This window comes from Cygnus olor, chromosome 2 (genome assembly GCF_009769625.2).
Source record: "Cygnus olor isolate bCygOlo1 chromosome 2, bCygOlo1.pri.v2, whole genome shotgun sequence".
NCBI lineage: Eukaryota > Metazoa > Chordata > Aves > Anseriformes > Anatidae > Cygnus > Cygnus olor.
In genome coordinates this window covers 43907760-43935721 of record NC_049170.1, presented here as the reverse complement: position 1 = coordinate 43935721, position 27962 = coordinate 43907760, and the positions used below count along the sequence as shown (strand labels likewise).

At 40.3% G+C, this 27962-nt stretch overlaps 1 protein-coding gene across 2 annotated transcripts; it reads right to left on the bottom strand.

Annotated features, from left to right (window-relative positions):
- Nucleotides 1-30: 30 nt before the first annotated feature.
- Nucleotides 31-27431, bottom strand: GPD1L (glycerol-3-phosphate dehydrogenase 1 like). 2 transcript variants are annotated; one of them, XM_040548180.1, is made up of 8 exons: nt 27259-27431; nt 22081-22258; nt 20603-20743; nt 16953-17091; nt 15703-15815; nt 6837-7070; nt 6312-6418; nt 31-3005 (listed from the first exon to the last, which is right to left on the bottom strand). In XM_040548180.1, the coding sequence occupies exons 1-8, from the start codon at nt 27309-27311 to the stop codon at nt 2909-2911; spliced, it is 1062 nt and encodes a 353-aa protein (XP_040404114.1). In that variant the 5' UTR covers nt 27312-27431; the 3' UTR covers nt 31-2908. The 2 variants fall into 2 exon arrangements, with proteins under 2 accessions (XP_040404114.1, XP_040404113.1); XM_040548179.1 differs by lacking the exon at nt 27259-27431 and adding an exon at nt 25345-25457.
- Between the last annotated feature and the right edge of the window lie 531 nt (nt 27432-27962).

Sequence of the window (27962 nt, the reverse complement as noted above, 5' to 3'; positions counted from 1 at the left end):
CATGTTAAATGAAACAAGAAACCAAACTGATTCCCAAGACAAAATGTTTATTTGTACTAATTCTTCAAATGGGTATATATTCACGATCTTTAAACAAAATCAGTACACACGTCTAGGGCAAGTTGAGTATGTAACATTAGATAATAATGAATGTTCACAAATCAAAAATTAGTTACAAACTTACAGCCTTGTATGCAAAAATCTTACACAGGGGTTAATGTTTACAATAAGACTACCCCAGTACTAAGCAAAAGAGGGTTTGTAGAACAAGATTCTAATTGTTCAGTTCCAGTCTTTATCACAGTCTTTAGTTAGAAGTATGAGTGAGGAAAAATACCTAGTGCCAAGCTGAATGCTCTCAAGCACTGAAAAGCAAATACAAATGGTGAAGTATGTATAGAAATTAAAATAAATTATCTTAGTTACTGAAACCTCATTCTTCATCTGAAAAGAACAAGAATACCATTACAGACTGGAGAAGAAGAAAAGGAGTTATGTAAAAAGCCTTTCTCTGGATTTGTCTTTGAATAGGCTTCTGTACAAAACAAGAACAATTGAGATTTTGGGGTTTCAGTGGAAGAAGTAGTACTGGAATAAAGAAATCATCTTAAAATATATATTAATTTACCACATTTAGCCCTTTATGTATCTTACAAAATACTATTCTAGGTACTGCATGTAAAAAACAAGTTTATATATATATATATATATGTATATATACATATAAAGGCAAAGCCAACCAGCTTGGCATTAACAAAAAACACACACAAAGCATAAGCAGACACAGTGAAAGTTATGTAGTAACGAGGAGTGTATGCTCCATGTGTGCGTTAGTGGAACAGTGCTTCCAATCTTAAAACACCCTTTTAATTGTCGAAGTAGAGTGCTTTCTCCAAGTCTGCTCTACCAGTGATTATCCCAATCACCACAAACATCTGATGTTACTTAGCTTCTTGCCATCTTTGTTATGTTTAGCACAAAATCAGAAGTAAGGCAAAATAATCTTTCACAGCCCTGAATATCTAAGGACATTCACAATATCTTCTAAAAATTAATGTAAAACGTTACTGGAACACAAGAAACGGTACCCCTGCACTGAAGCAGCCTCCTGGCCATACAAAGTTGTCCAAATTATTTCAGAGCAATCCAGGCTACTTAAGTAAGGAGGACAATTATTCACAGGCATCCCCTTTGTCTTATCAAGTTCCGAAGGACAACTTAAAGGTGCAGGATGGGTTTGTGCTCACAATTTCTGGTCTAAAAACACCGCCAAGGACAGTGAACAAGGTAATCAGCTGTGATACTGCTCACAGGTTTGGAGTGTATATTCAGAGCTGATGGGCATTCTTGTGATAGGCTTTGTCCTGAACTCTGTAAAACTTGATTCTAACTTTTGACTTCCAGCTGCAAGAGTGAGGTCCACTCTTTATGTACCTAACATATATTTTACCAAAAAAAAATGTAGTTTTGTATACAAGGAAAGCAAGACAGAAGATTACATTTATCTACTTTCTCTTGTATCAACCCTCCTAAAAAAGCAATCAACCAACAGAGAAAACCTCCAAAAACTACTCCACAAAAAATCACAAGTTTTCCAATAATAAATAAAATTAACCTCACTATTAAAGCAAAAGTGCCTGAAAAAAAAATAGTTGAAAAACCTGGGGAATAGAAGAGACAGATGCGTTTATGAGGCTTTCAAGACATAAAGGACTTGATCCAGCACCCACTAAAATTTTCTCTGGTGAAAGAACAACTTCAGAATTCATCATTTCTCTGGGGAGGCTGGTTCAGGACTACAGTCCAGCTGATGCATCAGTCACTGGCAGGCACTGAAACAAATGCAGTCAGCATAATGGCATACAACCCCTTTGACAACGCAAGCACGAGCTACCAGGGAATTCCCTGAACATTCCTTGGAGCGTTGTGTGGAGCCCAACACTTTGCAGCTGGCGGTTAAGCTAGAAAAACAGCATGACAATTTTGAGCAGTAGATACTCCAAGAGTATTCTTCCCCACCCACCAAACTATACTAGTGAAGAATGACCACATGTACAAGACTAAAATGAACCCTAGGCTGCAGGGTTCAGAACTCCCAGGTCAAAATCACCCATTTGTTTTGGGGAATGGGATTCTAGAAGAACCCAAAACCTGGGAACAGCAAGGGAAAAACACAGAAATACAAAAATGCAAGGATTAAAAAACAGAAGGGGAGGTAATGATCCCCCTCTGGGATATTCCCTTTAAAACAGTGTACTTAAAAACTTTGAATTCAGTTATAAATTGGTTTCAAAATAGTCTGGCAGTTTTAAAGACTTTCAGAAATCATAATACTCTTCACCAGAGTTCATTAAAAGGTCCCTGTAGCCCCTGAATAACTGTTACCACTTCTTTTGCATTAATATTGCTTAAATTAATACAAACATGCAAAACATTAAAATCTCAATGTGTATGCAGAAAAAAAATCAAGTTCTAATAGAAAGACTCTAATATTTCAAGGTTAAAGGCTTGATTCATGAAAACCATGAAAACCAGTGGGACTCTTCCCATAGTGTCCAGTGGATTTTGGACTAGGCCTTAATAAGAGACAACAAAACGTGTTTTATACCGTAGGAACACCCACAAAGTATACTTCTGTACGTAGACTATATACGTAGTGCAACTTTTGCATTGTGCATCTTGAAATCAGCTGTATTTTAGCTAGTAAAACGACAGTCACCAAGCCAACAACACTGCATGCTATGTCAAACTGGGCTGTAAAACAAAAACCAATATCCATTCAGAGACATTCATGTTGTTACTGTTGCCTAGCGAGCAGCTTTGCAGGAAGCTTAATGATGCATCCACTTGAACCCGAATACAAATTTGAAAGGCAAAAAGCTGCACGAGTAGAATGGCCTGATTGCTTTTATATGTGCTCTGGATGACTCTGAAGGCAGGATATCATCTCTTTGACAGGCTTCCCTTCGTAGCAGATTTGATATACAGCAGTGAATAGTGGAAACCTACGGAAACAGGGTGGGGAAAGCAAATGCAGTGTAAGATTATTCTATAACATTTTTTTAAAGGAAAGAAAAATAGGATGGGGTGAGGGAAGGGGAAAGATGGAGACTGAAAAATCAATTTCTTTCTGCATTTGTCAAGCACTCACACTGGGCTGAAAAGCACTGGATAAATACAGAACCCGCATGCATTTCTAAAATGAGTCACTCTCTCAGAAATCTAACTAGCTATAATGGAGCCTGCAACATTCATTATGTATGGCATAACTATTAAGTTATATAAAAAATAGAAAATTAAAAACACATCTTTCCTTGACATTCTTACGGCAGTTTCCATCTATTGTCAAAAAAAAGATGCCTGGCATGTCATTTATGCATTATATCTGAACAATAATTTGATAATACAATTGCAGAATATGACACAGAGACCCAACAAAAAATTAAAGGTCAAATTTTCAATGATAAGTCCAAAATTGAATTTTGTGTTTCAAAACCCATATTTAATCTCCTCTCCCCCCTCTCCTTTTTATTTTTTAAATTGGCCTTGTTTCCAGCAAAGCTCAAATTATTCAGGCTTCTTTGCTACCTGAATGGTTATTACAGCCAATACACTGTACAGAACTTTAAATTTGTTTTCTTCCCATCCTGGACAGACAGAACCACACAAGACCCATTTTCAGACAGAGTTTGCTGAATTTTATAGGTTAAGTATATGTTCACCAGAAATAAATTTGCCATTTCAGTGTGTACTAATTAATTTTTTGCCACATGCTAAGTTATTTTGATTGAAATAAAAAAAATAAGGAGCATTGGAAACAGTGAACAGTTAATTTCTGAGTGATTCAGAATAAAACTGAAATAGGATTTTCTCCTCATGAAAGCGGTCCCACCAGACACTCTAAGATTTTATCTGTAATGCACAAATGCAGCACAGAGCAGAACCCCCAACCGCTACTGAGCACTGTACATGCATGCCAATATACTCTGCTAAGATGTGTTATACGGAGGTAATTCTGGCATCACCACATAGCTCTGAACTAGACTCCTCAAAGTGAACCAGTAATCCCAGGAGAAGCCAGGAGTAATCCACTCAAGAGTACCACTACAGCACGGTGACTACGGCGTTCTCAGGGACAGGTACAGAATTTGTACCTGAATAAATGCAATATTTTGCTTCACTGGAAAAAAAGAGGGGGAATGGACATGCTTGTGAATTTAGTCCACTATTGTTATAGCTCTTACTGCAAGTTGTCAAAAATGAAATGCTACATTTTGAATTATCTGAAACTTTTTGATGTCTTGCTATGAAATGCACGTCAGATTCTTTTGGTTTATTTTTGTGGAAGACATAAAAAATGCAGGAAGAGCAAGAATTATTTCAAGCCAATACAACTGACTTGATTTTTGGTTTTATTTCATCAGTGGAACCGAAATTAGCAGATAGCCACACGGCTACTCCATATTGTATTTTAATTGTTGGTCTATCATTGTAAAGTTGTTACCAGAGAGTATGCAGAAAAAAAACATATGGAGAGTTTTGCATTTTTAAACAAGCCTCACTTGTTATTCACTTTTTATTGGGTTGGGGGGAGTGATATTTGCTTTTAGCATAACTTAAATGTCAGCACTAAAATCGATTTTGTTATGCCCATGTGAGATAGCCACAAAACATCATGTGCATTCTGAAACAAAAGCTAGTTTCACAGTTCAGAAACAGCACTGCTGTTTACCAGAAAGCTTAGTGAAGAAGGACCACTACCACAAACCACATCTTGACACCCAATTCTTGCTGTTTATCACAGCGAACATTACTGTGTTGTGAACGTCTGCCACACTTCACCCAGGAAAGGAAGAATCAAGGCTGACTGCAGGCTCATGGCCAGCAAACTCCAGTGCATCTTATGTGTGAGCACATTAAGAGGGTTAGTTCTACAACTATCGAAATGAAAACAACAAATTGCGCTGTAAATACCAGCAGGCACAACCCTATTACCAAGGCTCTTTGGTTGAACATCACTGACTTTTGAGTATTTCTATGTACACTAGGGAGTCCATTTACAGGATGAGCATATGAAATTTTACTCTTATTGTAGTCCTAACTCTTCACCTTGAAACCATGACTATTTTACTGTAGTTTTAAGCAGCAACATGTGAGCTTTTGAAAAAACACTTTGAAAGTTGCTTTCAAAAGTCTTGCTGAATGACACCTTTCATGAAGGACCAACACACCAGACAGAAATAAGCAACTGAAATGAGCTTTCATATTTTTCCACTAAAAACATAACTGAAAAAATTATATCACGTCCTCTATTTGTTGCAGGATACAACAGGGAAAAAAGAAGAAGAAAAAAAAATCAAGCACAGTATCCTATCTTATTTAGACTACCAAAAACAGCAGGGACTGAAGCCAACATTTTAATTTTTTTTCCCTGCAGTTAGCTTAATAACTGCATACTGCAGAGGCCGACTTAGGTGCCTTACTCCCAAAGACGATGTTAAAAAATAAGCAATTTAATACAGTTGATCCATTAAAATAGATTTTAAAAGCAGCTTTGGAAAAAATAAGGACAAGGCTTGGTCTTCTGACTGGCAGTCATTTATTTTTTGATTTTACCTCATCGGGAATAGATGGCGACAATGCATCCCTTAATCTCATAAGGAGACAACTGTGTGTGTGGTTTTAGGAAACATACATGTACTGACTCAAGTGAATACAGATGAACAAGCCAGGACAACCTGCTTAATTTCACGCCTCAGTAAAATTGAGCTAGACAAGCTGATGTCAGGTTTCATTCTAGATCTAAGTGGAAGTCACATTAGGAAAGAGAACTGCAGTATCTAAGGTAGAATCCATGTGGATAGAAGCAGCCACTCTATTCGGCTGATCAGTTATATGGGTCTTAATAACAAAGCTCCTCTCTTTGGAGACAAACAATAAATTTACTACTATGAAATGAGCTGTAGAGTCTCTTCAAAAGCCTCTTTAGGAAGCTCAGCTTTTATTTTCAGGTATTTTATTCTTTTTACACATTAATGCTGTGCCTTTCTGTGATAGCAATAGATAGCAATACATCCTGAAAACAGAAGGGCATTCACAAATTTAGTATCATACTATTAGCTGTAGTGACAGAAGTATTATTTTGAGGTTTTATTCACTGTTTTTGGTGATTTTAACTGACGATTAAGCTACTCTTATTGCAGTGATTTGCTTTTAGCAAAACCTTCATGAAAATATCAAAACCAAAACCGAAATGAGTTGCAGATATAAAAAAGATGCATGCAGAGCTGGCTTTATATGTTCTTACTTACTTTTCCAGCATTCCCTTCTGCTTGAGGATGCGATACACTTCTGCAGAAGTCTGTGGTCCTTGCAGTTTCTGACCGTTCAACATTTCTTGCTCCAATTCTTCAATAGACTAAAGAACAAGATTGGGGGGGGTGGGGAGGAAGAAAAGAAGAGGTATGATAAAGTTTTCTAAAGCCTGACAATATCATCTGGATTAAAAAAAAAATTACTGAGGGTTTTCCTTTCTCAAAAGCGAACTTGAGGGAGCATATATATTCTCACATATTCTTGTTTGTAAATATTCTTCTTCCTGCATCTCCCAGCATCTTATCCTTTCAGCTTTTTCCTTTAAAAAAACAACTCTCCTTTTTTTTCTTTTTTAAAACACTTTTCACTCATTCTATTCTTGTAACACACTCAAAAGTGAGAGGAAAGTGAAGGTTGCTCCCTCAGTACAGCTAACATATCTCAGATAACTGTACTATTACCCTAACAACCCAGGAGTGCTAGTACTTCCAGCAATGGAATTCACCCAGTAAATAAGGTACCTTCCCAGTTTTAACAAATGCTTCTGCTACACGTCGATTCCGGCCACCATAACACGTTGTGATGAGATCAGCAACTCCACAGCTCTCCAGGAAAGTGGCAGTAGACACCTGTCCTTTGCAAAAAATTCTGGCAAAGGCAATCATCTCCATCAGGCCGAGGCGAATAACAGCAGCTTTGGTATTATCACCGCAACGAAGGCCATCACAAAACCCAGCTCCTACTGCCACTATATTCTAATAACAAGAGGAAAAACAAATGGAAAATTAGTCAATTATTGCGAAGACATGAAGAGACAGACTGCAGATGTACTTAAGAACCACAAATACTTTATTAATGTAAGACTGTTTTCCTTTTTTTTTTTTTTTTAAAAAAAAAAAGGTTTCCAGGATAACCTAAAAAAAAAGGAAGAAAAAAGAAAGATGACAAGTCTTACATTAGTAACTTATTCCCACGTATAAAAGCATAGTTAAAGCTTTGGAACAAGTTGCCCAGGAGGCTGTGCACCTGTTATTATTGACTATCTTTAAGAACACGTTACACTACATCCAAAAGAAGATTTTATCTCGATTGAACCTTCCCTGCCCTGAGGTAGGGATGAAGCTAGACTGACATCTCACAGCTCCCTACCCATATTTTCTTTATGTTTAAAGTAATCTGAGAACTTCTATTGAATTTCATGCTGATATGCTACGGGGCCAAATTCAGCCAAGGTAATGGTATTCAGTCCTTTTAAGTATACAGAGTTCCAGTAACAGTAATAATTAATAGGCTTCCCAGAAGGTTCATGACACGGGAGGCTTTTCCTAAACAAAATCTGAGCTTTTTCCCCCCTTAGATCTGGCAACAGTCTCCTACAAAGCATGTACTATTTCTTCATGAACAATCAGCTATACCATCCCTTCTTTGGTTTATAAACGTACAACAGATAAAACAGATTAGTTGAGAGATGTTTGAGCAAAATGACCGTAAAAGCTATTTTCTGGCATTACAAGATCAGTCAACTGGAGTCAGAGGCTACCCATACTTAGTTTGCCACTCCTACAAATAAAAAAAATAAAAACCCTACAAAAGAAATGGGATTCTGAAGCCCTGATAAAGCAAACAAGGAAGCAATAGATGTAGTAATATCTTTCTGCAAGCAACAACAGCGGCAGTGACCTCAGAGACCACAGGATAACTAACCAACATTACAGCACCTTCTGTAGCTCCCCATGCCAGAAAGGAAACCTTTAACTGTTGCTGAAGAAATGGTAACAGTCTGAAGTTGGCTGTTAAGCAGTGTGTTGCTTTCACTAGCATTTTTGTTTCATTTTTAGGACTCTAAGCCTAAAAACTGCAGGTAACTGCAGTCCTGTGAGGCCAGCCATGGCTCCTCCCCTGACCCTGACCAAATGGGGTCCGACGATGGCTCTTCGCTTTTCGAGCACTAGTGGAGGTCTGTAGGTGGCCCCTTAAAAATTGCAGACAGAAATTTTGACATCAGACATGACAGCAGCAGCAGATGATTAGACTTTTAAAGCTGGCACTTGAGATCATATGGGCTTAAATCTTGGCTGTGATCAGACACTTCTCCTAGAGCAACTTCTAATATTTATTCACGTGGTGGCAAAGCAAGAAGTCAAACAGATATTTAAAAAGTTTTCAGACGAGATAACCCATTTTAACTGGAATTTACACGTGTGTGAAGTCTGTAAATGTTTAGCACTCAGCTAAAAACAAAAACATTTTTGAACAACCTCTGGGCGTTTTCCAGCACTTCTCGAACACTGCCATAACTAAACCGCCCCCTCCCTCCAACTTTGCCTGCTTTGACTTTCCCCTCTGAGGCAGCTTACCCAATCAAAATTTACAGTAGGATTTGGCCTATGGCATTTTGTTGTCTACTTCTACCTTTTACAATGTTTGTCTTCAGAGCAATATAAATATTGTTTTAAGCAAGTCTAACCAATGCTAGCTACTTCTGAGAAAATGGGGTAGGGAAGGAGGGAAGCTGTGATTCTAGCTCTGAAACACTCAGCTCCTCTTCTGTACAATGCCCCCATTGTGTGCTCTTGCACGCAGCTTGCAAATAATGAGGAAACAAGACAACTTGTTATGCTCCTGAATACACACCCACGCCTAGGAGACTATTATATCCTGGTCAACATAACCCTCAGGCCATTATCATGAACTTGGAAGCTCCGCCACCTGGTTTCACTTAAACCGTCAAAGAACCGATGACAACTCCCTCCTGTAGAGAAAACTCAGTTATATAACACTGAAAGCTACACCTCTCCTTTTAAAAACTAAACAAACAAACAAAACTAAAATACCAACACTTGATACTTAGTCATCTTTCTGTCTAAAATAAGACCAAAACAGGCAGCTTGGTACTTGAAATCTTGGGGTGCAGGCACTATGCTGAGTTTATTTCAGAAAGATGCATAAGCAAAGCACAAATAAACACACAAGAGGCTGTTGGCACTAGCACTATAGCAATCCCCTGAAAAGCAGATTGGGTGTGTGTGGGGAGAATCATGCATCTATCTGTCCAAAACAGTGTTAACTCTATCTGGTTTGTGGTGTATCAGGCCGGCAGTGTATCCCAACCTCTTCCTTGACACCCCACTCCACCATTCCACCTACTTAGGACTAGTAAGGTCAAAAAAGGTTTTAGAGACCCCTGCTGTTGCAGTAAGCATTATCCTTTTCTTACTGTTGACGTTCATATTTCTGCTTACTCTGTTGATGAGATGAAGTCAATTATTTAAGAAATGCCAGCTTCAAGCACCATTTGCTGTCTATAACATTTAATCAGTATTGCCACTAATGCAAAGCAGAAGGATGGCAAACACTGCTGTTGCCAGAGCCTACATCTGAAGTTAAAAGAGTTCTTGCAAATGCAATGGGTACACATTTGTGCAAGAGGGATCCTGAATTTCTGGGAGCAGAAATGCTGACTCTATTTGCACACAGAACATGGGGGGCTGAGGGCCCAATAAAGAAGGATGACTTTACCCTGCAGGCAAACCTGCTGTTCTAAAGGTTCAAAAATACTCACAGAACAAACTCAAAATGACTGCAATAGTGTTCCTCTTGGCCTAGGGGATTCAGAGCTCTCAGAACTACTTCACGCTTGAGTGAATGTATTTCCCCAATCTCAGCACTAACAGCTTTTTACACTGAAGCATACATCCTGTAAGCAAGATGCACAGGGTGTTTTGAAATTGCATATGGTTTTAAGCTATTAAAATACTTCGCAGTATCAGGCGACTCTCTAGTTGGTCTGGTACTCTGAAGCTGGTGTTAGTCCTAGCCCTATTTTTTCTGGAACGTGAGCAAGGTCTGGCCTCAGTTATTTTTATTACCAGGTTATTGAAGATAAACTCCAGAAAAGAAATGTTGATGCCAGGCAATGCCTACATCGCATTTCAGAGTAAGTGAGAAAAAGTGCCTTTTATTTGCACATGACCTGCTGCAAGCATGCCAGGAGTCACAAATGCAATAGATGACCCCAAAACCATGGCTAACAAGATTGCAGACTCTGCTGACAGACTGTTCCCTCACAGTGTCACTGCTCAGAAATATCCAACTCACAGTTCTACTCTGTTTGCAGCAAGTTTGTGGAGTACTCATGAAGACAGCTTCAGAAGCCACTTCTGAGGCAGTCTTTACATCTCCATAATCAAATGGACCATTAGAGGACTAAGTAGAGATCTTAATTCAGCTGGGACATCAAGCCTTCCTTGATGCAGTGTCACAGCTCAGCACAGCCTGCCTTCCCTCCTGCTTACACATAAATTTGTAGAAGCTCCTTTCTTCGCGTCACAGATGAGAGGTCAGCTGGAGACTCAACAAATCAAGGACAGTATCAGCAGGACTGTTAGAGAGGCTCAGCATAAACAGTTTGCTTGCTCCTGGCAAACTTGAACATAAATAATGGATTTCATTTCCAGCTAATCTCAGGAAAGAGTAATTACCACAGTCAACTTCTACAGTAGCAAGACTGACCATCCGACAATGACTGCCATAAACACACTTTGCAGGAACACCTTTGGAAGTAATACTGTTGGGTTCCGTACCCTGCTAAGCAATAAATCTTAGAATGATAGAATCATAGAATATCCCGAGTTGGAAGGGACCCATAAGGATCATCAAGTCCAACTCCTGGCACCGCACAGGTCTGCCCAAAGTTTAGACCATGTGACTAAGTGCACAGTCCAATCGCTTTTTAAATTCAGACAGGCTTGGTGCAGTGACTGCTTCACTGGGGAGCCTGTTCCAGTGTGCGACCACCCTTTCAGTGAAGAACCTCTTCCTGATGTCCAGCCTAAACCTCCCCCGCCTCAGCTTAACACCGTTCCCGTGAGTCCTATCGCTGGTGTTTACAGTGAATAGGTCACCTGCCTCTCCACTCCCCTTCGCGAGGAAGTTGTAGACTGCGATGAGGTCCCCCCTCAGCCTCCTCTTCTCCAGGCTGAACAGGCCCAGTGACCTCAGCCGCTCCTCATACGTCTTACCCTCTAGGCCCTTCACCATCTTCGTCACCCTCCTCTGGACACTCTCCAACAGTTTAATGTCCTTTTTGTACTGTGGTGCCCAGAACTGCACACAGTACTCGAGGCGAGGCCGCACCAGCGCAGAGTAGAGCAGGACAATCCCTTCCCTCAACCGACTAGCAATGCCGTGCTTGATGCATCCCAGGGTACGGTTGGCCCTCCTGGCCGCCAGGGCACACTGCTGGCTCATATTCAACTTGCTGTCAACCAAAACCCCCAGATCCCTCTCTGCAGGGCCGCTCTCCAGCGTCTCATCGCCCAGTCTGTATGTATAGCCAGGGTTGCCCTGTCCCAGGTGCAGGACCCGGCACTTGCCTTTGTTAAACTTCACGTGGTTGGTGATCGCCCAGCTCTCCAATCTGTCCAGATCTCTCTGCAAGGCCTTTCCACCCTCATCGGAGTCCAAATCAGTTATATTTCTTTCTTCTTTGCTTAGTTAAGTTGGAGCTATAAGATTTAAAGACAGATCTGAAGCTTTGCTGGGAAAGGCAACCACAGCTGGTGCTGCTCCTTCTCCTTCCTGCAGTCACTGTCATCTCTGTCTTGGTCCCTGGCTGCTGCCACTGAGCGAGTTTGTCTCTCCACAGCCAAGAGCCAAGACATCAGGCAGCTGGAGCACTGCCATATGCAGAGATTAGATTCTCTTTCCCTCACACTCTGCCCTGACACTCCTGCTGTGGGTAAGAGATCCCAGTACAGTTCACACTGAGAAGTGCGCCTATGTTATATTGCTTCTCAAGGATGCCACTAGGTCATACACCAGCTCAGTCTGTGCTGTTTGACTGCAAGACAAGAGGCTGACGCAGGCACCAAGAGACTCCTTAGACACCCCAAAGGTGATAAACGTGGGTCTGTGCTACCCTACAGTACCCATGAGCAGCCAGGATCACATCCATAAGCTTGCAAAGGTGTGTGCATAGCTGCACGTACAGTTCTCACGGCAGTGTTATCACCTCTAAGCACTTCCTAGGAAGGCCCCAACGTTGTCTGGAAAATGACAGCTGGAACTTGTAGGCAGCCTGGGGTCGGACTGCTTGTAAAGCCATCTGGACACTTTGAACAATCCAAATCTGAAGTTCATTCCTGACCTCAGCCCTTAGAAAAGGTCGCTGAATAAATGTGAAATGTGCTTCAGCCCTCAAAAGAAAAAATCTTTGTAGAGAAGAACATGCCAAGCACATTTTTTTTCCTACAGCCAACAAGTTATTGTAGACAGCTGTTATTCCTGAATATCATCAGATTTAGTAAAATGACTGCCATTGCCTATTCAGCCAGTCTCTAGGCTGATGGAAGACTGCAGTTTCACTGCACCGTTTTCCATACTTCAGCACAGCTCCATCAGCCCATTGTTACAAAAAATAAATACAGCAAATGAAATGGATATTCAGTATGTATGTGCATATATATAAAAATAGCAGTAAAGCACGTGTTCTTTCATGATCACCCAGCTGCAATACCTATTATTACTGTCTGAATTTAAATATGCTTCAAAAGACAAATTTCAAAGCTAAAATTATCATTATTGTAAGGGAAAGCTGTGCTTAGAGCACTCTCTGTTATCCTTCTGTATTTTTTCCCCAACCTTTAGGCAACCAACCACACTGAAAATCATCCCTGCTTGCAGAAATAGAGCAAAGGAAGCATAAACATTTCATACGATCTAGTCTATTATACCAGACGTACCAAGAAAAGTCTCCTCTTCCCAAGCTGGTGTTTATGGAAAAATGCAGAAGCTGGGAGAATACACTATTTCTCACAGTGTGGTGAGAAATATCCATTAGATACACATAAAGGGGTTGCTTTTACTATTTCCAGATCCAAAAAGAACATTTGGACAGGCACGTGGAGCTGCTTATTTCCATCCTCCAAAATGCAGTTTGAAGTGACACTGCCATCAGTTTGAACCTGCACTGCTACAGAAAGAGAGCAGAACCTCTTTTTTATGCCTGTCTCTTTACACCCCAAAATATTGACATCTTCCCCAGTAGGAGTGTCTTCCTTCCGGCAAGTTAAATAATGCTCATTTTTCACAATGTAACATTTTTCATGAAATAACTTTGCAAGTTTTACAAAGTAACCGTCAGTTGACAGAAGACGTACTTGTGACTTTTCCCATATAAACAGTCACATGAAAATATGGTTATTTTTCACATTTTTTTGCTACAAAGGTGATCAGATTAACAATATAAAAAGCAAAGTGCTTGCTGTTACCATTAGCAAACTACTGTTCTACTAATAAGAACGTACAACTTACAAGAAAAAATGCTCAAATTTACATAGCACTATTCACATTTGAGTTTTCCATTTTGCTTTGCACAGGCAATAGAAACATACCCATCAGTTTAATTTGAGCTGCATTTTCTTTCAGTGGCGCACACATTAGCAAAGCATTAATATAATTTCACAATGTTTGAGTTAAAAACAGCTCAGGAAATTGCTTACACACTGTCAGCACAATATTTAGGGTTAAAGGAGAAAGGGTTTTAAATGAAAAAATACTTATTTATAAATAATGTTTTAATAAGGATGCCTTTGAGATTAAGAAAGATGTGCGTGTTTGAAAAACATCACCCGTATTAGGATGCCTATCTATGCCACATTATATCAGTTAATGTCTTTTAATCAGGCAAGAAACACTTAATATTTTTAAACTAATTTATCTTTAATTCACATTTTTGTTTAGAGCTCATACCATGCACTTCTTTGGAAGTCTCAGCTCAGTTAACAAAATATACTGCTACCAACACCAAATGACCAGAGCACACAGAGTACATACAGTTTTTTAGAAATGCAACTGCAGAACTCAGTCTGCAGGTTGCAAGACTAACAACACAGCAGGAGGGAGGAACAAAACAAGGCTACAAAGAAATTACACAAGTTTCACTTCAGCACCTTTCCAGGTCAAGAAGAACAATTGATTTAAATTACACTTCCAAAGAGGTATTGGTTTGCTGCTCTCTGGGACTTTTATAATGGCGTTTGAATGTCTGCTGACTAGCTGCTGAGTTTGTTGGGCACACTCATCCTTAGATTCCCTACGAGAGATTTTTCTGGAAGAAACATTTGTCTGCAACAGAACTTATCTATTAAGCAAAAAAATCAAGCTAGTTAGAAAACATCAGGCTGAAAAGAAAAATGAAAAATCTGTATAACTTTTTTGACCCATTTGATGGGTCTATATACAAGGATTTCTTTCCTGCTAACCTTACACATGACCATAGCAGCAGTTTCAAGCAATGGCTATGAAGCCAAATTACAAGCTCCACAATCTTGAGAAATTACTATAAATACAGGGAAAGGAGGAGAAGGGAAGGGAAAGGAGGAGAAGGGAATCTTCAAAGTGTGGCCCATTAGACCAGAGTACAGACTCATGACCTCCTTCTTAGGACTTTTAAGATAACAGCTCTCAATGCAAAATTATTTAGACAATTAGTAAGCCAGAAATTACATCGTTACAGACATCAGTCTAACTTCTACTGATTAACAGGAGCAGGAATCAGAACTCTTTAGCTTAAAGATACTGTTCATTGGCCTGGCAGTTTTGCAGATGAATTGTTTAGATTCCATGTAATTTTGAGAAAGAAAACAAAGCAATATGAAATAATTAGTCAAAACAAACAAACATACTGCTACATCCATCAAAACTACTTCTACGATAGATATCAGATAATGTGAACTATTGGCCAGGGTTCCAAGCTACTAATGCTTTCCCTTCATAAATGGACTGTAAATTAACATGAAAAAAAATATCAGGTATGTGTAAACCAGCCTTTACTTCCTGCCAACATTGATTTTATTACAAAAACAAGCCCAGATAAGTAACTCGCTGAAATAACTTTTTTCCTATTCAAGTCACTTTTTTATGGGGTTATCCACATGAACTTTATGCATTTTGTGTCCACAAAGTATAACACGCAATGGTGCTTACAGTACGTAAGTCAGTGAAGAGGGGAATATTTTGGCCACCAGACACAAAGGATTAATACCAACTTCTCACTTTCTTTTTGTGAATGCCCTGCTATACAAAGAAAAAGTCAACTAAGATGTATTTAGAAACATTCTGACCAGTTAGATGAAATTAACTCTTGTTTTGTGGCTGTGTGTAAGCTAAGTGAAAGATAGAGAACTTAGAAGACAGCGAGACAAGCATCTAAAAGCTGATTCTCTGAGCATACTCCTGCTACATCTGGATCTTCAGGAAATGTAGCAGTTTTATATATTATATAAAGTATAATAAACTTAATTCTTTAAATAGAAATATCCACTTTTTTTTTTCTACAAGACTCACTGTTCCCTCTGTGTGCAAGCTGCAGCCTGTTAATCTTACCTTCAGAGCACCACAAAGCTCAACAGTATCTGCATCATCTACTACCGTTATTCGGAAGTTTGGAGTCTGCAGGAGTTCTTTGAAGAGAAGGCCATTTTCCAAGATTTTGCTGCCTGTTGAAAAAGAGAAAGGAAGGATAAAAAACGCCAATGAATAATTTATTTGGGTATTGTTTAGTCTTTCCTGGGCAAGTCAGAATACTTAAAAGCAGAGATAAGGTTGTTCTATCTTCATCCTAAACAGACTCCTTCACATGTAAAAGCTCTACGCTGAGCTGGACTTCTTCATAATTCATTGCCTGCTCATTGAGAGATTCTAAATAATAATCCCATTAATTCTCTATACTTTTTTTTATTTGACCATTCTCTTTAAAATAATAGTTAATAATAGAGCAATGTTGAATTAGAAATACAGCAGGTGCAATTCTATCAATTATTTTAAGGTCTGTATTCCAGAAAAATACTTATTGATAAAGGCACATTGTGGTTATTTTATTAACTGAGCATGCTGACATTCACAGCTGTCTCTAAGGACTGAACAGTAATTCAACCATGCAAAAATAAGTTAAATACAGACATTAATAACAGTAAGTTAAAGAGATGACAACACTAAAAATGGACAAAACTATAAATATAAACACTGAAAAAATAACATTAACTCTCTTTTATATATGAGTACCTGCATGTGTGTACATGCACATATACTTCTCCAGAGACTGTGAAATGCAAGACTAGGCACGTCTTTGTGCTGCAAATGTTACAGAGGACAACACAGAACTAAAGCTATGCCTAGCACATAGGGGAACTAATTATTCTGAGAACTTAAAAGAAGATACTGACACCTAAAAAAAAAAAAAAAGAGCTGAGCTGCTGAGCAGGAATATGGAATATATAATCATTTATCCATATTAAGCCATGCAGATCCAAGAAAAATCTTAAGCACAGCAATACAATAAAGCAGTTTGTTACGTGGAAAGCGATAAAAAGCATGCTTAGTATTTCACTTGCTAAAGGTTACAACCCTTTTAAGATTAGTTAAAATTGCTCTCCTTTCTCTCCCTCTAGTCCTAATATTCTCCTAGTGCTTCTGGACATGTAAACATTCTAGGAAATTCAACATTAAAATAAGGAGGACCCAAGAGCTTCTGATAACAGCCAGTTCATGTTGAAAACTATGAAATCTGAGCTATTTGGTGTGCATCTGTGAGGACAGGAGCACAGTTTAAACATTGTTATTACTTGGAACATTACCTATTGTGGTTTCACAGAATTTCTCTGCCGCCACCTCATTGGCAATGTTAGCTCCCATCAGCACACTGATGTCTATTCCCATCTTCTCTCGAATAATGTCAGAGATCAGTTTGAGTCCCTCCGGGCCTTCATCTATTCCCTGCAGCCAACATTAAGTGGAATTACTAAAGCGGCATTCATTAGACACAATACAGAAGAAAGCACATCACAATTAGTCTTGCCCACAGGTGCTACACCAAGGTCTGCTTGGCTAGAGACCAAAGATGATGAACTTGCTATCAGTGAAGCTTCTGTGTTTGTTGTGACCTACCTAAGGTAACTTCTTTTCATGAGGTAGCACCTTAAGAATTAGGACTAAACCACCACATCTGGATGATGGCAACACTTTTATTCCATGCTCAGTAACAGTCCTGATTCTCAGAAGTGCTGAATATTCAGCTCTGTTCAGAATCTCAGCTGGTTGTTACCACTGTATCCCTACTAAAACTACTGAAACATCACTGATACATCACTTGTGCACTTGGATCTGAAACTCCACTAAAACTCACAAAATGTCATCCCAATGACTTGTTTGGTGAAGAGGGATCTGAACTGAAGTATCAGAGACCAGTTCCCTCCTGCATAATGCCAATAACTGTTTAGGAGGAGAAACACACTTTAATCTTCTTGAAGAATACTACAAGTAGAACAGCAGGCCACTGATATGTAGAAAGCTGAACATCTGAAAATACTGACTTCTAAGGATATATTCATTTTGCATCTATAAAGTATTCTTTAAAAAGGGTGAAAGTAGGCGAGAAATAGGGCTTTAGAAAAGATCACCCTAGAGATTAATGCTGCAATGGAGAACAGAATCTGGTACCCTGAATTGCCTAACAAAAACCTCCAAATAAGACCATTTTACCCTCACAAAATCCTTTTCTCCTAACTTGCCAAATGGGGTAGGAGACTCCTTTTGAGCTTTTAGAACAGGAGCCTGGCAGACAAGCTACTGAGATGGTCTTTCTTTGGCACAGCATACAACTTTGTATACAGTACCATATTTTAATCTTGGGGGGTCATGGTAACCTTCATGCACTTTTCCCTAAGAGTGCCAACGATGTCCCCATGAAGTAACTGTCAGGCTCCTCCTCCACCCTCCTAAGCAGGAATTAATAAACTGAAAAACATACATTGGGAACAACTCCAAAAAAGTAAATATGTACATTACAATTATTCATCCAAGTGAAAGGAGATAGAGAGGCTTGGGTGCCAAAAATTAGCTTTGCTATGAAGCAAATGCAACTTCTGACAAAGTCAAGGAGAGCTGCACCTGTTTCTCAAAAAGTCAAATCCAATACAGGATGATAGATGACAGGAGAGAAAACGAACACTCCCCACCCCAAACCAAGGCTCCAGCACAGGAATTTCCACTGGGCAGCAGTGATCCCCTGGCAATTCAAGTCCAATTCTGTGGTCTTACCACTTAAGTCCTAATGTGCTTGCCAGAGCAATCCCTGGGGCTGGACACCGGTAGATGAAAATGAGATCAATGTTGAGGCTGCCTGAGGAGTATTTAAGTGCTCCCTGATTCCTGTGCTGAACTGCACCGTAAGTCATATATGATTCAGACTGCATTTCTCCCCCCGTAGCTGCACAAAGAAATGTTAGGTGTTCGTAGATACCAGTCATCAGAACTTATGTAAAGCAACACAGCTGCAAATGTTTGAATAGGAACACAGATTAACTAGTAGACAAATGTCTTTATTTCCCATAGACTTAGTTTTATTATCAGACATAAGGCTCTGCTTGAAGATTTGACTGTCAAAAAAAAATAGAAAAAAAAGAAAAATGAAGAAAGAGTAAAAGATGACACGTTAACTTCCCAAGCAATTTAGAACGCAAAGAAACAAGAGGACCCACTAATGCTATTTTTCAGAGAACTGCACTTTAACTGTCAAAGTTAACACAAAGCACTTTAATAGCATTAGTGGTGAGCATAACGAGACCATTAAAAATATGACTTGGACGAAAACAGCATGCATAAAGAAGCTGCAAAAGTAGAGGAAAGAATGCATTCCGGCCTCTATTACTTAGTTCCACTGTTGTATCAATCTCTGCCCTTTCTTCTTAAATGATTCTTTCAAAGATGCACAGTTATGCCTTTTGATAAAAGCTAACACGTACTTCGCATTCTCCTGAAAAAAATAAAATAAAATTGAAAGGCCTTGCACCATGCCACAGCGAGACAGTGGGAACCTGCCTAGTAATCAACTCTGCTTTGCATGGCAGGTGTCACTACTGTGCTTATATTAGAGTAAGTATGGGCTTTATGGGCTTTTTTATTATTATTTTTATTTTAAGTAACCTCCTCCCTTCCCCTCCCCCCCCCCTTTTTTTTAAGGCATAGCCTTAATCAATACTCCATTAAAGCACTTGCCATCAATACCCTGAGCACTACTCCCAAGGGAGTACAGGCCCAGCTTCTGATTGCAGACATGCTGATATAAATCCTCACTTAGTCCACCCGTTTCATAGAAGTTGTTTCTAGCATTGAAGATATGAGAACATAAATCATGTTTAGCAAAGTAAGGAAGAATAAAGGTTATTGTGAGCTTACAGAAGAAAGAGACATAAACTGCTTGACAGCTTCAAAGCAATAAAAGTTTTAAAACTTTAGGGCATCTAGGACAGCTGCATGGTTTTGATGCTATGCATTCAGTTCTTTCAACACTGCTTTATTTTATCCTTCTACCATATGAAAAGCTTTTCCACAAAATGCAGCAAGTAGACTCAGGAAGCAATACTTTTTCACACATCTCAGTAATATGTCAGCACTAACAAAACAACACAGACTTGATGAGCTTATTTAGTCAAACTAAAGAGTCAAGCTTCTGGTCAATAGTGATAGTTTTGTGGTTTTTATTCTCCTTTAAAACAGATCCATAAATGGATTATTTGCCAGAAATCATAGTAGATAAAGGAGTGCGTGCTGAGAAAATGGTCTACTCTCAACTAAGTACAAAGCATTCTTCCAAACCTAGTGGAACTAGCTTATTCTCTGCAGCTAAAACATGAGAAAATAAGAAGCACACTCACATTTAATAATTCTTCTGTCACCAAAACTACAAACACTCTAGTGAAACACTTATTTCCTACATCTTTGCCCCACTCCTAGTTCCCATGCTTGGACTGTCCTTGTGGACCATGCTGAACAATCTCTCTTGTTGCAACATAATCTTTGACACGAACAAGAGCTCAGTCACATGAAATTCCCTCAGTAGTTCTTAAAATGATCAGCTCGGTGTGTGGGATGTGCATTAACAATCAAAGCATTATGCTTGTGCTCTGTTCTCCACCTAAGGATGCGTTTGGAAACAACAAATAAAAGATTGGAAAGCTTGGTGGTGCAAAAAAGAAAGGGGGAAGGGACACGTTCAAGGCTTGTGAACAACCTCACTTTCCTCTTCCTGCAAGCACTAAGCTAAAATAAAACACCACATAACAATCCACTAATGACTGAGACAAATTCCAGTCTTGCATCTCAAAAGGTTTAATGGCACAACCAAGCCAATAACACAAACAGACTTTTCATATCAAATTCCAAGCTATCTTGTTTTAGAAAATTCCACAAAATGTTCTAATTTTTTTATGCACATAAATTATTATACCTTTATCAGAGTTATACCGAGAGCTTTCTTGGGTACTCGTCCTGTGATTTCATCGCAGACCTTATGAATGAACTGATGAGGAATGACAAAAACCAGCAAATCTGCATCCTGTACAGCTTCATTAAGGTTTGGGATGGCAACCTATGTATTTATGGGAGAGAAAGGCCACGTCTTAAAATCAACACTATGCACAAGTGTTAACATCTAAATAAAAGCACATTTTGTTCTTATACCAAATGCTACAATTTACTGTGCTTTGTAAATAAGCAGTAACAAACTTCCCAGAAAAGCAAAAGAATTGAAGTTTTCAAACAAGCTATTTTGTGCCTTGAAAGGGGCATCTTCACAGCCACCAGCATGGTTAGTGCAAAGAAAATTCAAAATGTTCCATAACATTCAAACAAGTATTTTGAGTAAGAAAATACAGAATAAGAAGCTGCCTTCTCTTCAACAAAATAATCTGAATTTTTGATACATTACTGCATGGTAAAAAGTAGTTTCTTTAATTAATTCCTTGTGCTCTCGAATTTCTTCTCCAGTTCTTTTATACCTTCTAGTTTATATTCTGTTTCTCTGCACTAACAGATTTTGTTTACCTTTTAGGAAGGTGACCTAATTTGAAATCACTTGCCAGACTCCACTTTTCCTAACACTTGACGACCATCTTAAAATAACACACAGATTTAAAATCTACTAATGAACCTAAGTGAGCAGGTAGAGGACAGGAGAAACGCCATGCTTGGTGGCGAAGGCTAGGCAAATGGGATTTCAGCTTCGTTGTTAGCCAAAATAAAACCCAAAAAACACACTGCAATCCACGACAATTCATGTTTTCCCAACCAAAAATCTCTACCGAACCGCCAGATGCTGCAGTCTCTTTCTAGAACATTTTCAGGGCAAGATTCACCACCAACCACCCACCATCATGTCATACCAACACAGTGGGGATGTGGAGTCCTGTTGTTCTGCCCTGGCAATGCTACACCTAACGTGCTAATCTGACTGTACAGAGCAAAAGGCAACTGAGAAGCAGATAAACCGCAAAGGGCTTGCAGCTTTCTTGAGAATTTATCTAGCTCTCATCCTGTAATTCTTTTTAAGAGTTTCAGAGTAAGTTAAATCCCTTCAATTCTTATTGAACAGCCAGCTCCCTTCCAAAGCTGAGGCCAAATTTTTTATACTGGGTATAGTCACAGACATTAATCGTGCCTTCTTTTTCACATTTACTTCCATACAGAGAAACTGTAGTAACAAATACAATAGTGACACACACAAAAAAAAAAAAAAGAGCATAGCATGTTGAATTTACCTACCTGCATAATTTTACGTGTTCAAATCTCTGACCTCATTGGTTAACAAGTAAGCAGTTTGAAATATTATAAAACTTAACAGCGTTAACAAAATAAATTTCTACCCCCATTCACAGCATGAGCAATATTGCCTCTGTAACTAGATCAAATTTAGCTTCTGTGCCTTACCACATTATCTGGCAGCTTGTACCCGGGAAGATATTTTACATTTTCATGTTCGTTATTTATTATATCTGTCAGTTTTCTTCCATTAATATTCTCCTCGAAGACCCACATCTTCACTGTGGAAGCAAACTTTTGCAATTTTTTTACATTATTGCCTATTATTTTGGCAACCGCAGAACCCCTGCAGGAAGGAAAACAAAACAAAACATTAAAAAATAAAAAGATGATTTTGCCCTAGAAGAAAGAGATTATCTTTAAAATGAACAGAAGTTCACTGATTATTCAACCAATCAGTATTCAGCATTTTTGGTCCAGTAAAACAAGCGGAGAACACACCAGCTTCTTTCTCTAAAACAAATCTATCTAGAGTACATTGGATAGAAGCATTTACTGAACTCCTATTTTGTCTGCTAACCTGCTATCCAGTGAGAGCTTGGCTTATTGTATTTCCAGAAATCAAATGTATTATATCTTCAGTGCAGAGGTAAAAATGACATATTCAATTTTACGGATAATCTTCGCCTTTAAGAAACAGGAACTTTTCTTTGCTAAGATGACTAACCCAACAGTTTCTGTAGAATATTGACACACATTTAAAGCGAAGAAGCACTTACACTTTGTGTAAGTTGTAAGATTTACGGGTATGCTGCCCATCTCACAGAATGTAATTGTCACAATGGCATCCTCTGAATTTGCAGGCAGACAATCCTACCAGTTAGCTCCCCAAGAAGAGCACACAATGAAACCTGTAGGATAGCGATTACTGCTCAAACCTCTAAACCACAATGAAATCAAGCAGAATAACTGAAGCTACACACATGACAAGGAACAAACACAACCTTCCCTTCTCTTCCTAGCCTGAATGCTATATGGAAGAAAAAGATGTGATTTTACAATGCCTGTTCAGCTAAATTCCTTTTCTGTGGCAAGGAGGCTTGGTAATTACTGACAGTCTACCACGGAGACAAAAAAAATTCAGAAAGATGTAACAAAAATATACAGTCACAGATCTGAGGCTTCCCATTTTTGCATATTTCCTCTTTTCTCCCTGCCAATTAAACTTCTGATACTGTGACTTTCTAGTACTTGGTACTGGGGTGGGAAGGAATAGCACACTTTATTTGGAGGTATGAATGCTTTAATTTTACAAATCTAGTTATATACATACACTCCCCTAAATTTATTATGGACATCATTTGTAATAAACTCATAGCTAGTAAGTAAACCAAATAGATTCGATATCCTCTGAGAGCTTTTAATACGGTACAACTCATTTTGCTGTATTAAGAACGTGTGCTATCGCAGGCCTAGGGTCACTTTCCAAGTAGCAGCAGAAAAAAATATGATATCTGAAGTAGACCTTCTTCAGGCAAACCATAAAACTGTGCGTGTTGAAAGGTTGGTATGTACTTCTCTAATAGCCCTTCACACACCACAGAGTCCCCCGGGTTCAGGAGGTGATCCAGAAGCCCCAGCTGTCAGGCATCTCTTATCAGGCTCATGCACGAGGTCGGGAGGCAGCCAGAGCAGTTTCCCTGCTGTGGCAGACAACTCACCAGCTCAACCCTCCAGGTCTGAGGTCTGCACAAACAGTGAAAATGACATTCAACACAACACTGGTGTGTGTTTTTTGCAGAAAGAGTATCGCCGCCCATGAGCAAAAGCAAATATACTAGTGCAGATTTATATATAAGGTCTGGATCCCGGTAAGTCGCTGGCTTCAGTTTTGAGCTTCCCGACACGCTGCGTGCTCAGTGTTGATAAAGACAGAAATGAGCGATTCAGCAACTGCCCAACTGGGATTTTCATTTGCCAACATAAAGTTCAACAGCCTGTATTTCTTGAACAAGATATTCATTCCATTATTAAATAACATATAAAATATCTCAGCTGTCTTTGTTAATACTACTCTCTAAAGCTGCAAAAAAGTGACGAGTTTTAGTTCCTGAATTCAAGAATATTCTGACTCCTCTGGTTCCCCACTTCCTGTTACACTGCAACAGCTACTGTGGGACTGAATTTAGCAAGGTCAAACAACAGCCTCTAGGGCTGCTCAAGGTGAAATACCAGCTCCCCACACCTGTTAACCCAACAGACAAGCCTATGCTCTCTTCTGTGTCCCAACACTCCTCAGTATGTACCCTGGAATCATTACTGGGATTTCTGGCTCGTCTTTTGGTGTACTCCTGACACATCACAAGGCGAAGGAACTGGAATTCTTGCCTGTTTATTCCCAGCAGTAGCAGTTCAAGTGTGAGCTGGATTGTAGTAGTTGGTGCTTGTGGCAGCTCAGTTACACAAGAAAATGGGCACTGAGGGATGCCCTCGCAAAGCTTACCCCTGGCATGCCCCAGCTGATGGGTAATGCTTCATGTAACACAATGGGGCAGTTGCACGCCAAAAAGCGGTTCTCCTCCTTGCAACCTGTACCAATGGCACTCCCAAGTGCAAGCTCATACACTTCTTATTTAATGCTTTTACAGAACTGTCTGAGCTCACTGAGCAAGAACGCACACTCTGTCTCCTGCCCTTCACCATTAGGGTGTATCATTGTCATCCTCACCCCATTTTAAAAGCAAAATATAAAACCCAGAAACTCCTAAATGTCAGTGGAGGTCACAATATGCAAACACACATAATATCATTAGCCCTACCACTTTTTCCTAAAAAAAACCACCTACCTCAGTTAAACCCAAAGTTTTATCTCCCACTTTTCTATAGCAAGTTCCCAGCCATATGAACCCCTCTGACCCAGTAACTTTACCTCTCTTCCCAAACTCTATAGTTTATTTTCAAGCTAGGCCATCTGATTAACCAGGGGCTGGTTCTAGCAAACCACCCGGGGATAAATTCTGGTTGTACACCCCTTGTTAACATGCCCTGGAAGTGTTATCAGAAGAGCAGGCTATCACACATGCTAGAGGCAGTGTCTGCAGTATTTTAACTGAATCTGACCACTGCCCTTGAACCCTGAGGCTCCAAGGTATATTCCCAAGGTATATTCTCTTCACACGCAAGGCAATTTTATTTTTTACCTTAAGGATCATAATGCTTATCTACCAGCTGAGCAACTGTACCTGGGCAAAGAGAATGAAAAAAAACAGCTCCTGCTCTTCCGTGACTTTTGAGCCATCTGTCCCGTTCCACAACCTTCCATCAGGTGTCAGAGACCCCTGCCAAGTTAGCTTTGTTAGTAAGGTGACCTTCCCCCTAGCAAGCCAACCAAACAAGTTGGGCTGGAAGCAGTTTATCATCCAAGGTGATTACCTCAACCGCTCTGAACTGTCATTGTTGTGCCAAGCTCCTTTAGTTTCTTTTTTTCCATCCCAGATATAGGCTAAAGGGCTGTGAGAAGGCAAAGGCATTCATAAGGTTACTGGCACTTGAGGGCCAGGGTCGCCTCACACAGAACCACATAAACCCCAGTCTCCAAACTGCTAAGAGCTCATTACCGTTGGGTTTGATGTCTGTCATCCCCTGGACTTAGTGGAAGAAATCACCTGCCTCTCCAAAACTATTATTTTTGGAAGCATTCATGGGGGAGAATGGGGAAGCTGCTGCACATCAAAACATTTGCAATTTCATAAATCACACTTCTATCAAATAAGCAAACTATCAATTATTTGAAGACATTTATCCCAAAAAGAAAGGAAAAAGCTGATTCCCAGTAACAGTGCTCTCTCTTTCTCTCAACAACACAGATACGGGCATTTTGCCACCCAAACATCCATCCTGTCAGGAGCTCTTCTTGTTATTAAACTGATCCAGTGAGGTGAAAACAAATGACATATGTACATGGTTATAGCTAGTAGATAATATCTACAGATCCTTCTGTGAGCTTGTTTCATAGCGGATCAACTGCAAACGCAGTCAAATTATCTACGGAACTTTTTGCTAGATTTCAAGTATGGAAGAACGGTAACAACAAAAGACAGATCTAGCTACATATCTTTTTTGGATATACATTGCAATGCACAGTATCCCTCAGTTCACCTTACAGTCTAGTGCAAGCAAAGGAAGAGATGCCATGCTGAAATGTCAGCTGTCCCCTCAGTAAACCATGACAATGAAAAACACAACTTTGCCGTTGCTGATTTTTTTGAAGTATGCAAAACTACATCAAAAGCCAATGGCACACAACTGGGGTAAGCAACAAGTCTAAGATCACCTCTGTGGATGTTAAGATGTAGGATCTTGCTCTTTGCAAAACTAAACTCCCCTGAAGTTAGATTTAACCTTCTAAAAAACAGACTGTGACCAGAAATAACATATGCCTAGCCTTACTAATTAAACTGACAGGCTGTGGAGAGATTTATATAATAAATCGTACATAACTTACTCATTGTAAATAGTGATCCGTGGTAAAAACAGTGATTAGGAATGATAAAGAAATTAAGGAAGTGAGACAGAGAAGGATTATAAACGTGATACTCCTCTTAGGGAAATAATTACTAAACGTGTTGCCTTCAGCAAACACAACAGTGAGACCATAAGTTTATTTAAGTCTAATTATAAGCTAGCGATGGATGCAGCAATAAAACCTTGTCTTGAGCCTTCGGTGTGCTTTGACATAATCAACTGGAAAAAGAGAAGGTACTTGAAATAAGCTTGTGTTTCACAGCTCTTCTCTGAGCTTTCAAGGGAAACAGCTAATGCACAGAGAGGTACACAACACACATTTCACTCCTGGGGAGAAGTGAACTTGTTACAGCAGCCCCACAGGCAGCCCTTTAGTCATGACCTGCTGAAGAAATACGTTCGGTATCTTCAAGGTCTACATCACCCTCCATCAGACAACTCACACAACAAACACCAGGTTAAAAATATCCCCAAATAACACCCTCCCAGGAGAAGGGCGCCCAAACAGCGGGCGGTTCTGCTGCTCCTTCCCCCCCCGTTGGCTCGGGGCCGCACCTCAGCCTCGGCAGCAGAGCGGGGGAAGCCCACCCGAGCCCAGGACCCCCGCCTCAGGGCACCGCGGCCCTGGCCCGAAGCCCCCCGGTTCCCCCTTGTGTTCCCCCCACGTCTCCCCCGGGTCCCCTCCGGGCTCCCCCCGGGCTCCGGGCCGGGGCAGGGCAGCCCCGGGCGGGAAGCGCCGGGCAGGCCGGGGCGGGCAGGGCTGCGGGGAGGATCGGGCCGGGCCGGGGCCACGGCTGCGGTCCCCCCGGGGGCTGCACTCACCAGTTGCCCGAGCCCACGATGCACACCTTGAGGGGCGTCCCCGGCAGCGCCATGCCAGCGCCGCCCGCGCCCCGCCGATGGCCGCGGCGAAGAACTCGCTGAAGCAACCGCCTCCCGCCGCCCGCCTCCGCCGTCAGGGGCTCGCTTTCACCTCCCTCCTCTCCTCCCTGCGGCTTGCCGGGAAGTGTAGTTCCTCCTGTCGCCTGCCCCTTGTCCCTCGGCCCCTCCTCAGGGCCGGCTCCGTGCCCGCTGGGGACAGCCCCGGGGAGGGCGAGGCATGGTTGGGGGACGCGGACCGAAAGTGGAGGTCGAGCTGGTGGTTTGGTGTATTCTTACGGTCAGGGTTTTCTACTCGGCTAATAACATATATTTCAGTCGTATGTGTCCCCATTAAAACTCTTTTGCTTTCTCCTAGTGTCGGGGAAGCGTTGAAAAGCTTTGGAGTAAGTCAGTGAAGCGTGGAGATGTGGAGGAACCGAGCTGTCAAGTAATGAAGCAGGTCAGGCCGGGGGCTCTTTGTGAGAGGAATAAGTATGTTTTGTCAAATACTACTTTCACATCCTCCTTTAGCCAGAATCATGGTGTTCTCCCTCCACCACCGTTCTCCAGAAAAAATACAGATGATCCATACTACTGGTTTGATGAGGACTGGTGTTTTTGAGACATCTGTGGTAAACTTTTTTGTCAAAGCTGTCTGTCTAATA